Source organism: Eublepharis macularius, chromosome 6 (assembly GCF_028583425.1).
Source record: "Eublepharis macularius isolate TG4126 chromosome 6, MPM_Emac_v1.0, whole genome shotgun sequence".
In the NCBI taxonomy this organism is placed as follows: Eukaryota; Metazoa; Chordata; class Lepidosauria; order Squamata; family Eublepharidae; genus Eublepharis; species Eublepharis macularius.
Window position 1 is genome coordinate 133,225,211 of NC_072795.1, and position 12,657 is coordinate 133,237,867.

General features: G+C 45.2%; 1 protein-coding gene across 7 annotated transcripts in view; it reads left to right on the top strand.

Moving 5' to 3' along the window:
- Window positions 1–8,708, top strand: part of ZMIZ1 (zinc finger MIZ-type containing 1) — a 559,350-nt gene extending 550,642 nt beyond the window's left edge. For all 7 annotated transcript variants that reach the window (XM_054983309.1, XM_054983311.1, XM_054983310.1 and 4 more), the window contains 3 exons: window positions 1,454–1,617; window positions 4,655–4,903; window positions 6,347–8,708. In XM_054983309.1, the coding sequence (XP_054839284.1) occupies window positions 1,454–1,617; window positions 4,655–4,903; window positions 6,347–6,454 (521 nt within the window). In that variant the 3' untranslated portion in view covers window positions 6,455–8,708. The remainder of the gene's footprint in view (window positions 1–1,453; window positions 1,618–4,654; window positions 4,904–6,346) is intronic.
- Window positions 8,709–12,657: the final 3,949 nt, after the last annotated feature.

Below are 12,657 nucleotides of genomic sequence, written 5' to 3' on the forward strand. Positions count from 1 at the left end.
GCAAAGGATTTTCTACTGCATTATAGATAGCCACTGACAGAACCCCTATGCAGACATTCTGTCCAGACGGTCACTCAGCAGGCAGGGACAGAGAGCAGGCACGGTCACGTCGGCTGTGCTTCATGTGATTGCCGGAAGGTCTGCGAGGGGCAAAAGCGAAGTGTCCATGGCCCACCCTCCATGATCGGTGACGCCAGTTTTGGACTGTTGCTGATTACAGAAGAGGGTACCCGCGTGGGCATTCAGAACTGAACAAATGTTAAGTGTGAAGGGTGGTGCCAGGGGATTGTGCCTGCTCTGTCTTCCTTCTTGGTGAGTGAGTAGGTGGGCAAGACATCCGCACAGGGCTAGTAACCTGTGCTTAAAGTGTGACCGTTCACATCTCCAGTACATCAGTTAACTACTTACCCTGTGGCCAGTTTTTATTCTACTGAAGGAATTGTGCCCACACTTCTGCTTCCAAGATGGAAGCATTTAAAGTGCAGACAATTTAACTGACAGTAGGGAGTTGTGGAGTCAGCCAAAAATAAATTTACTTATCATCAGCAGAAAAACTACAATAGACGGGGTGATCAGTAGCTTGACCCTCTAAGTATGGCGCTAAAAGAGAAGTATTAATCAGCCTTGGCACATACTAGAGGATATACCTGCTTTGAAGAAGCTATTAATTGCTTACTTACAAAACCATTCAGAAAGAACTGGCTGGACAACAGCAATACATTCTTACAAGTACAATAAGGACTGCAAACCTCGTGAACAAAGATGCCCTGGGGCAGCCACTTTTCCTTGAAAATTGTGTATTTCAACCAAACAATTAGAAACAATTAGAAAAATAGAATGAGTCATTCAAGCTGTATCTGAAGAAGTGAGCTGTGGCTCATGAAATCTCATACCCTTGCCCTGCCCCTCCCCAAATTCTTGTTGTTGCCAGGTGCAGATTCGGCAACCCTATTCTTCAGCAAGTAGGCTTCTCCATATTTTTGGAGGTTCATCTCCCTTTTGTTGGATACTTTTGCAAGTTGACACGTACCTATAGTAAGCAGCAATAATAGGCAGTGTAGTTAGTCAAAATGTGTTCCCAAAGGAAGGTGGCTATTAATCTGATGCTGCAAATGGGATGAGATAAGTAGATCATTAATGTTCAATTTTCCAGATGACTGAGTGAATATGATTAGGTTTTGGTGGAAACTCTGAGATGAATGTCCAGGCCAAAGCCACAGGTTACTACTGCTCCCCTGTTAATCTTAATACATGTTTTGCAGTCATGTCCATAAAAGGGGTGTCATAATACATTTGAATGCTGTGAGCAGGTGGCCTTGCTGGTAACCTATAATACCTATAATATCCATCGTCTACAAATTTTGTTCAGCTATATATAAAATAAAAAATCAGGATATTAAATGTGTAGCACGCTTTCTGAATAACCCTTCCGTCTGTTTCTTTGCACGTCCAGGCAACAGTTACCAAGGTCACAGCAATTTTGATTTTCCGCATGGGAATCCTGGTGGAACTTCTATGAACGACTTCATGCACGGGCCGCAACTGTCACACCCTCCAGACATGCCCAGTAGCATGGCAGCTCTCGACAAACCCCTAAGTCACTCCATGCAAGACCCCGTAAGTCGGCCCGCGTCTTCGTTTCATCTTGTTTTTTTTAAACAACTTATCTCTCGCTTTCTGACTAGGGATATTGCAGCATCATGAAAGGCAAGAATATTAGGCCATAATAAATTGCCTACCAATAACATCAACACTGATGGATTTAGGAAGAAATGATGTGTTAACACCAGGGCTTTTTTTCTGGGGAAAGAGGTGGTGAAACTCAGTGGGTTGCCCTTGGAGAAAATGGTCACATGGCTGGTGGCCCCGCCCCCTGATCTCCAGACGGGGGAGTTTAGATTGCCCTCTGCGCCGCTCCAGCAGTGCGGAGGGCAATCTCAACTCCCCTCTGTCTGGAGATCAGGGGGCGGGGCCACCAGCCATGTGACCATTTTCATGAGGTTCCGGAACTCCATTTCCCCGCGTTCCCCCTGAAAAAAAGCCGTGGTTTCCACCCTTCATTTGAATGCACTTGCCAGATGTTGGTTCTGCCAAGTTATGAGGGCAGCACAAGGTGGAGAGCAGTGAGGTAAAGGCAGGGCAGAGTTTAGGGATAAGCAAAGCAGACCCATGGGCAGGAACAGCCACAGAGTCCCTTGTCCCATGGAGAGGGTGGTGACTTAGTGGGCAGAGTATCTGCTCGGCATGCAGAAGGCCCCAAGTTCTATCCTGGGCATCTCCAGTAAAAAGGACCAGGTAGAAGGTGATCTGAAAAGCCTGAGACCCTGACAAGCTGTTGCCAGTCTGCATAGACAATACTGACCTTGATGGACTGATAAAGCAGCTTCAAATGTACGTATGTTGTGTGCCCACATCAGAAAGCAAGTGTCATATGAAGGGATTCAGCCTCATCACATAACCTGCTCTGGCATATCATTATTCTGAGATCTGGCCTGAAATTTCTATCTGTGACCTCATTCGGTGGTGGTACGAAGTCTGATTCCCCCCCCCCCCAATGATTTGCCTCATGCTCTGGATTCATGCCCTGCTTGCATTCTCAGGTCTTATACAGAGCAGGTTGCCAGTAGCCACAGGGGCCCATCAGGGCAAAATTGTGATATAGCTGGCAACCAGCAGGGGATGGAGGGACCTAGCTCACCAGTAGAGATGGGCACGAACAGAAAAAAAAAACCCGAACATGATGTTCGTTGTTCGTTGCCATCCATGAACAGGGACTCGCGAACAACCACAAACATGGCCCTGTTCACGAACATGTTCGCGGTTGGCTGTTCGTGGGGCCAGCAGGCTCTCCTCCAGCCATCATCCAAGTCAAGATCCCTACTGCACCACTCCCAGAAACCTGACCTGAGCAGGCAGCAGGAAAGGTACCAATAATAAATAATAGCTTGGCCCAGAGCCTGGCAGCAGCCCTGGAACTTGAAGGGGTAGATCCCTATCCCACCACACACAAAGAAAATTCAAGCTCCAATGCACTCTCTCTATCAAAATGCCAACAGCAACTGTCTCTCCACTGACTGCAATGTTAGAGCTGGGAGCCCCCTTTTCCTCTGGTCTTTGCTCCCTTGTTGTAACAAATGTGCAGCTCCACGCTTGAAAGGAAGACCTGCCTATCAAGCTAAATTGGGCTTAGATTGGAGTTTCCAGGGCAACAGCAGGAGTTCAGACAGAGTTCAGGCAGTCCCTGCCTAAGTTGCCAGGGGAATTGATTGCAGGTGCCAGGCTGTCTGGCGTGATGAACAGCAACGAACGAGGCTTGCAACGATCACCTTTTGGTTTAGAATGGGGCCTCACGAACAGCTTGCTCACGAACATCAGATTGGGCTGTCCGTGGCTTTTTTTTCGTATTGCTGTTCGTGCCCATCTCTACTCACCAGCAATGTAATGATGTCACTTCTGGTAGTGACATCATCATGACACTGGTAGTGACATCATCACAACATTGGCATGCCAGAAGCACTCTGGCGTTTGGGCAAAAATTCTACCAGGGCTTCATCCAGAGATGTGCCCACACAGAAAGTGGCATTGTCATGTCACCAGCTATATCACAATGATGCCCCGAAGGGCCCCTGTGGCTACTGGCAACCCTAATGTAGAGGGACCTAAACTGGTGGCAGCTTCCCCACTTCCCAGGACTGGAACGCTGCCATTGTACATTTCTGATTATATACAAAAAGTGCAATACAACAGGCAATAGCCAAGACAGACACTTAATATTTGTTCAGTTCTGAAGTTATACTTGACTATATCCTGGGCCCTTTTCACACTGCTTACCTTCACTTGCAACAACACGGAACATTGCACTAAAAACGCGACATCGCATGAAGGTAAGCAGTGTGAAAAGGGCCCTGGCAAAATCAACCATGGAAATCCCATCCTTTGAGAGGGTATCACTTTATAAGCAAAGGGGGAGCATTTTCAACTTGCATTTCCACCTCCCGTACCATTAACAAGTAGCATGCATTTTGAATAAAGCATCATGACTAGTGGCCATCGCTTTCTCCTCAGCGTCTCTTCTCTAGCAGAGCAGAACTGGCTCGGAGAGAAAATGTTATTTACTGATATTTTTCTGCCTCGGAGAATGAGAGCGTCTGCATGAGTTATGATCAGCAGCCAGCGGATCCTTGGCAACCAGACGGGTTGGTGCCTGACTTCTCAGTTGCTTAAACAGCTGAGCAGGACAATCATTTTGCCAAATTAACCTAGGAATATTCATGCACCATTTCCCCCCCTCATGGCCCTGATTTCGGTTTGTACGGCCTTCTCTGTCACTGAAGGGTGGTACAAGTGGAGGAAATGCCAGTGGTAAGTTTTGCTTGACAAAACCTCTGTCTCCTAACCCAAGGGGGTTTAAAATATAAATCTGTTGCCTTGGCTATAGAACCCCCCCACCCCGTGGATCAAAACCCAACAAAGCAGCTGCCCTGTGCTCTTTCTTCCGGGCAGCAGATGGCCATTTGCCTGGATGCTTTCGCAATACAGGTTATTGACTAGATTGCAGCAACGCAGTGAGATTTTCCCCTACCACCACCGCCATACGCCGGCTCTCTTTCATGTGGCCTGACTTTTGCTTTCCTGCTTCTTTCCTCCCCCGCAGATCTCTCATCCTGGCAGCACGGATCAGTCCCATAGTTCCATGCAGCAAGGTTTGCACGTACCTCATCCCAGCAGCCAGTCAGGGCAGCCATTACATCACAGTGGTCCGCCTACCCAACAGAGCCGGCAGCCACCACCGGCCGCTTCTAGCAACCATCCACACAATGACCTGGCCTTTAACCCCTCCTCAGCCTTAGAGGGCCAGGCTGGTGGGCAGGGTGCGTCCGACATGCCGGAGCCGTCACTGGATGTAAGTTTGTGTCACGCAGTCATACGCTGGCTCAGAGTTTGCAAAGGGGTGGGAGCAACACCTTCCCTGGCATGAGCGTGCCCTCATTGTTTGTTTCATGGCTGGCATTGAATCACTGGAGCTGATGAGGCAGAAACTCTGGCCTTTCTTTTGGAAAGCAGCAGTCTGTTGAGTAAGGAGTGCATTGAGCAGGACGAGGGAGGGAGTCCAGCCACGAGAAAAGGGATGCGCCAAGCCAGGGCTTTTTTTCTGGGAAAAGAGGTGGTGGAACTCAGGACCGCACAATGACGTCACTTTGGGTCAGCTGGAACAAGGGGGGAGTTTTTTAAAGTTTAAATCACCCTTGGTGAAAATGGTCACATGGCCGGTGGCCCCGCCCCCTGATCTCCAGACAGAGGGGAGTTTAGATTGCCCTCCGCGCTGCAGTGGTGGTGGAACTCAGTGGGTTGCCCTCGGACAAAATGGCCACATGGCTGGTGGCCCCACCCCCTGATCTCCAGCCAGAGGAGAGTTAGATTGCCGAGGGCAATCTAAGCTCCCCTCTGTCTGGAGATCAGGGGGCGGGGCCACCAGCCATGTGACCATTTTCAAGAGGTTCCGGAACTGCTTATCAAGGAGCAGGATCTAGGCCTTTCCTCTGGCCATGCTAGTTTCCTACATATATAGAGTACTTTACTTGGATGGCAAGGATTGCTTATCTGTTGTAGCTCCTAGAATTCCCTCCAGAGGTGGTGGTGGAAAATGCCATCAAGTCAGAGTTGACTTATGGCGACCCCTAGTGGGGTTTTCATGACAAGAGGCTAACAGAGGTGGTTTGCCATTGCCTGCCTCTGCAGCCCGGGTCTTCACTGGAGGTCTCCCATCCAATTACTAACCAAGGCCGACCCTGCTTAGCTTGCAAGATCTGACGAGATGGGCTTGCCTGGACTACCCAGGTCAGGGCATATTCAAGGGTGGACTCACCCTTATACTCGCTGGGTGAGTCCCTGGAGGGCCATGACCCCAGAGTGCCACTGATTTCTAGGAGGAAGCTGAGCAAGCCCTTGCAATGCCTTCCAGACTTGCTCTGCCACAGGACTGGGTTTATCTTGCTCCGGGACTTTTTTTTTTAATGTTCGGACCCACCCTTATTTCCTTAGCATTACAGTTTCCACCGCAAAGCACCTACACACAGCAAGTTTCAACACAGGAAGAGGTGGTAGCATTTGAAATCCTCTTACTGCCTGCTCGGCTTGGTCACAAGGAGGGTCTCCGTTCCTGTAGCCAGGCGACGCTGTCATGGAGACCGTTCATGTAACTGGGCTGCCTTCCGTGTGTATGCCAGTCCTTACTCTGTCAACCAAGATTATTTTCGGATGCGCGTAGATTCTTAAACCTCAGTTGCCTGTGGTCTTGCCAGTACGAACTTACTATTTTCAGATTTCCTCTGTCTTTATTTTATAGCTGCTTCCAGAACTTACAAATCCAGACGAGCTCCTTTCCTACCTGGATCCTCCTGATTTACCAAGCAATAGCAACGATGACCTTCTCTCTCTCTTTGAGAACAACTGAAGCCTTCTGTGTTCTGTCCCTGACACCTTTCACTTGTTTGACACGTCTGTAGCTTCACAGCGAGGAATCCCACACAACCCTTTTTTTCCCGTGAGGACAACTTGAGGAAACAATGCACACATTCTTCATCTCAGAACTTGCTTGTGTCAAGCTTCATGAATTGTGGGGTGGAAAGAGAGAAGATAAGAAGGGGGTGACCTCCAAGCCTGCCACTCCACATCACGGACTGTTTATGCAGCTACAGAAAACGTCATTTGTTCGGTCTGCAGAAAGAGAGATTGAGCTTTGGGAGACGCGTAGCATGAAGTATCTGGGTAGAAGCGAGTCTCACCAAGGGAAGAAAAGGCAACAAAACTATTCTAAGCAGCGAGTTTCAGAATGTCCTTCCAACTGGGTTCTTCCATGAGCTTTTTTCCCCCTGTGGTGTCTCTCCCTCCCCCAGTCCATATGTTTGGGTCAGACAGAATAAGGACAGAATTTATTTGGCAATGCATCAAGCCTAGCCAAGCAAACTCAAACCACAAATCATATACCAAAAAGCACAAAAAAAAAAAGATGTCACAACTAAGATAAAAACACAAAACTCATCAAAGGGAGGCTTCTGTTCTTTGGACGGTCATTTCTGTGTGATAGAAGAGTCCAGTGGATCTCCGGGCTGCAGCAAATGTGTTTTTCTAAATTGTAAATTTTATTTTTTTTTAAATAATCTTTTGGGCAGGGTAGCCCTTTTGCTCTGACACAGAGACATGGAGACTTGTTTTCTGTCTCTTCCCCACCCTTCTTTCTTACAGGATTTGTTTTCAAAGGGCAAACCTTTTTATGACCATATTAATAGCCAACCATTAAATGGGAGGGAGGGGTTTGAATCATAATCCCAAGTGAAAGAGAATAAACTATAAAATGTTGGATGTCTTCACAAGTTTTCTTAACCTGCATAGTTAGACCATTGCTCAGTCCTAGCTGGGGCAAAAAGCTGGGAAGGGAGAACGACAAGATGGTGGAAAAACCACGCCCAGTAGATTTCTATACGGTTGGCTTGAAAGAAGTGTTTGCAATGGAAAAGAGACCCTCTACAACCCCCCAGAGTTTCTTCTTCCTATTTTCCAGATTGTTAAATGGGATTTGACTTTTTCATTTTCTTTTGCAAGTTTGTTGTATTCTTTTAGCTGCCAGGACTGTTTTCTAAATATTTTTCCCCAAGGATAATGGGCATGAGAAGTATTAGTCTCTTTGGTACAACAGTACTGTGCCCTCTCTTGCCACCATGCTTCCGTGGTCTTTGTGCTTTTCATGTGGTTGCCTCCCTCCTGCATGAGCTTCCTGTCGCTCCCAGGCCCATTTCTGTGCTCTCGGTCATTCTCTCTTATAAATTTTGTATAGTATCTGTATGTCGAAACGTGCATGTGTGCCAACTCTGCCCTGGCGGGCCAACATTTTGTCTTCTGCCCACTGTGTACAAATCTTGTTTCCTTTGTGAATAAAGAGACTTTAGTGGCTTCCTTCCCCATCCAGAAATCAGATCAAATATATCCCATATTTGATTTTCAGAACTAGGCTTTCAATTTTGTGCCAGATGAACTCTTGCTTGTCGGTTTCTGTATGTAAGCGCCACCCACCTTGCCTCTGTGAATGGCATGACCTGGGCATTCCATTCCAAATTTGCTCTCTTCACCAAAGTCATGCTTGTAAATTCTTTGCGTATTTGTTTTTAGCACCTACCACCACACACACTAGTCCACAGCACCTTGCTGTAGATATTACAGGAAATGGCAGTTTTAGTTCCTCTTTTTCCAGCGGGAGTGTTGAATTTGTAAAACATTTTATGTAGAGATGAGTTGACACTTATTTTGTCCCAGTCCCCCTTTTTATTGAGGTTTTGTTTGTTTGTTTCAAACAAAGCGCTGTTCATTATGCAAAAATCAATTATTTTAAGAATTGCTTTTGTAAATACCTTTTGTGAATATTTTAGTATTGTCTTTGATAATAATATTCAGTGTTTTCATGATCTGGTTATACTTGTGTTTTAAAATACATAGTCTTTGCAGGGGGAAACAGGTCGTCTTTTGGGGTTTTTTTTTTTTTGGTTAAGGGTTCTTGGATTGGGGAAGCTTTTCTTTTGACAAATTAGCGGGGGGGGGGGGCTCCATTTCTTAATCTGGTTTCATGCATTCGACCAATATCCTGAACTGCACTCAAAAGAAATTGTTACGAGCAGGGCTTTTTTTCTGGGAAAAGAGGTGGTGGAACTCAGTGGGTTGCCCTTGGAGAAAATGGTCACATGGCTGGTGGCCCCGCCCCCTGATCTCCAGCCAGAGGAGAGTTAGATTGCCGAGGGCAATCTAAGCTCCCCTCTGTCTGGAGATCAGGGGGCGGGGCCACCAGCCATGTGACCATTTTCAAGAGGTTCCGGAACTCCGTTCCACCGCATTCCAGCTGAAAAAAAGCCCTGGTTACGAATGAGGATATCATCTTGGGATTCTTTTCTTTAGCCAGACAACAAAAACCACTGTATTTTAAAGAATCCTTTGAAAACAACATTGCCCTGTACGCAAGTGGAGAGAGAGCAGTCCAGTATGTGATTTTGTGGCTCGTATACACCACAAAGAATCTGTTATTGAACACCCAGGGAATAACATGGTGTCACGGTTGAGGTGGGATGTAGACACTGAAGTCTAGACCTGCCTCTCAATTCAAGTGCACTCGGGGTATTTTTTTCCCCTGTTGCAGCATTCCTCCTGCATTTTTTTGTCTCCCATCAGATAAGCACTAAAGCCATTTGTACAGGCAACTAAGTTAAGTTTGTACTGTCCCATTATTTTCGTTTGCATTAAGCCAGGCTTGAACAGCCAAACTGATTGCAGCCCACCAGGGATTCAAAAGCCAGCTGTTTTTGCCACTGTCTGGCACTCCAGAGATAGGCAACTTGTCCAATTGCTGGCAGGTGGACCTGCGTTCAGGTCGCAGTTTGTCCAGGCCCATTTTAAGCAATATACTGCACCTTGCCTATTCAGATTTTATCAACCATTTTATAAAACGCCGCCTCTGTTGCTGTAGAGCAAGCATTTAATTTGTGACCTTTTTTAAGTTGTTGTTGATCTGGAATGGAACCATTTAAGACAGGATGTGCTGAGGACTCGTGTTCCACTGACGGCAATCTAGATCCACCCTACGCAAGACCCTGCGGAGAAGGCAGAAAAGGAGCTGCCCCCATTGGGCATGTTTGGCCCACTTTATTGTTAGAGGGTTTTTTAATCCTGCCCCTTCTCCATAAAGCTCAGAGCAGCATCCACAGTACTTCTATCAGTTCGCTTCAGAGCAGGACGGGCAATAGAGCCCAGGTCTACTCTGGCACCAGTCAGTTGCTCTAACCACTATACCACATTGGCTCTCTTTCAGTAACGTTCCATTGTTGAAAGATTCTTTTTTTGGTACAGTAACCCAATTGAGCAAGCAGGGCTTTTTTTCTGGGAAAAGAGGTGGTGGAACTCAGTGGTGAAACTCAGGACTGCATTTTGGGTCAGCTGGACCAAGGGGGGAGTTTTTTAAAGTTTAAATCACCCTCGGCAAAAATGGTCACATGGCTGGTGGCCCCGCCCCCTGATCTCCAGACAGAAGGAAGTTTAGATTGCCCTCCGCGCCGCTCCAGCAGCGCAGAGGGCAATCTCAACTCCCCTCTGTCTAGAGATCAGGGGGCGGGGCCACCGGCCATGTAACCATTTTCAAGAGGTGCCAGAACTCCCATTCCACCGCGTTCCAGCTGAAAAAAAGCCCTGTCAGCAAGCATTTAAAAAGCTGTAGATTGATGTATAGCAATTAGGTCTGTAGAAAGGGGGCATGATATTTACCAAATTCAAGGGCTCTCTTGGCTAGGTTAGTGTCAAATAAAAGTAGTTGCCAAGATTCAGCCACGCACTTCTTTCATGTTGTATCAAAAGGCATATTTATCTACAGGACAACCCAGAATCAACCCGGAATGCCTCCTCCCCATAAGCGGTTACTCATCATTGGCCCATTGAACCAAAAGATCGGTTTCAGAGAAACTGATATGGTTCATTTGTAACATTACCTTACAAGGAGGTAAAACCCTGTTGAACGAGGTGGAGTTCTATTGGTTGGGTGGCAAAATTCTATTCCAAAAGGTGTTTCATGGGGATTTTTATTACTTTGTTTTATCCCATTTTTTTTTTGTAATTGTTTCCCTATAGATGCCCACCTGGAAAAGAACCCTCAGAGATCCATAATTCTACTGCCAAGACATCATCTTACTATTATTATTATATTATTATTATATTATAATTATTATTATGGGATAATGAAAACACATTAAGGTCTGCAGTGGAGACTCCGGGGACATCTGTACATATGTAAATGGCAAATAGAGACATGTTAACAGAAATGCATTCATTTTCCTTGGAATGTGCATTGCTATTATTTTGCGGGGGGCGGGGGGAAATGAAGCTTGAAGATCCATCCTATGTGGGAAATGAATCCTGTTTGTTAGCGTTTGTGAAGTCTCCACATCTGTTTCACTTCTTGTAATATATTCTGGACCCTTTGTGGAAAGAATTTTTCTTGGTTTTTTTTGTTTTGTTTTGTTTTGTTTTGCCTTCATGTAATAATTAGCTTAAATGTGTACTAGTCTTATCACCTGTGTATTTTTAGGGTGCTACAAAAATAATGAAGAAAATAAGGGGATTAAATAAAAAAAAAAGATTGTAACCAAATTCATACTTTGTACAATTTTTTGATATTGTGATCAGAGGAGAATTTTAAAAAGTACAATCCGAAGTTACCATGCAAGAATGGCCATTGTCCTTGTTTGTACATTGTATGTACAGTACAATGCAATCATTTCATACTTTAAAACTGGTCAGAAAAAAATAATTGTGATTTTTAGTCTTGCAAAACTGTATGTAGTTAGATGATGTGACAACCTAATATTTATCTAATAAATATGTATTCAAATGAAACCTGTATATTAGGTGTTCATGTGGTTATTTTGTATTTAAAAAAAATAAATCAGATTGACTATTGCTAGACATTTATATACTTTCTTGTAACACTGAAAGTACTCTCATTTTGCTCATGTTATTATTTTTTTTCCTAAATAAATTTGAAAAATTACAGATGGACTAATGGACAGCTCTTTTGTAAATCTGCATTTTCTAATTACTGCAAAAAAAAAAAAGAATGGGAAGGTCCTGAGATTTTGGTACCAGGGATTTATTATATTTCTTTGAACCTGAAGAGGATGCTATTTAGCCTTTGACCTGCCTGTTAGTGTATGTAGTGGTATACTTAGCTGATAAGTGCTATTAAATCAAGGTATGGAAGGTTTCTCTACAGGAAGTTGGTATGCATAAATCTCTGGATGCAATAATTCGTATCACTGCTCTCTTTGTCTTGCCCCTGTGCATTAAGGGGAGGAGGTACCATTTTTCCAACTGCTGTTGGAGTGTTTTACTATGCAATCAGTAAGATTTACAAGGGTGTAACTCTGCTTAGAATTGCACTGTTACTCTAGTTAAAAAATCTTAAGCATGACAAAGCAACAGATAGTAGAGAACTATAGTAACTTCATGCCCCAACCCATTGGGTCTTAAGGTTTCAAAACATCAAAAAGATCCAATATCATTGTATCTCAGTCTGATTTGTCCTAGAGTGTGTGGATCAAAAAATCCACACAACAGGATCAAGGACAGACAGTATACTGTTCTACAAACTAGCAGAAGCTCCAAGTTTACAGAAAAAATATGAAATTAATTTTAAAAATGGGGTTAGAAAAACCTCAAAATCACAGAAGCAATGCTTTTTTAAAGAAAAGTGCGCCTCTGAGATCTTGTGAGATTGAATGGTGAGATGTTGGGAGGATAAGATGGAGAGTAGGGCCGTTTCCAGATGGCTTACCTTCTGCCGCTCCATGCCGCAACGTCGCGGCTCGTGCCGGGGAAAACGCAAAATATCGCATTTTCTCGTGCGAGTTTTGCACAACGTCACACAAAACTCGCGCAATATTTCGCGTTCGCCTCAGGACGAGCCGCGACGTTGCGGCATGGAGCAGCAGAAGGTAAGCCATCTGGAAACGGCCTAGGTGTTAGGCAAATGTGACCGACATTGATGAGGATTCAAAGCTTCGGTTAGTATCAGATCAGGGGAGGAGGGAACAAAGAATCTAAAAACGGAAAAAATGTAAGAGGAAGAGG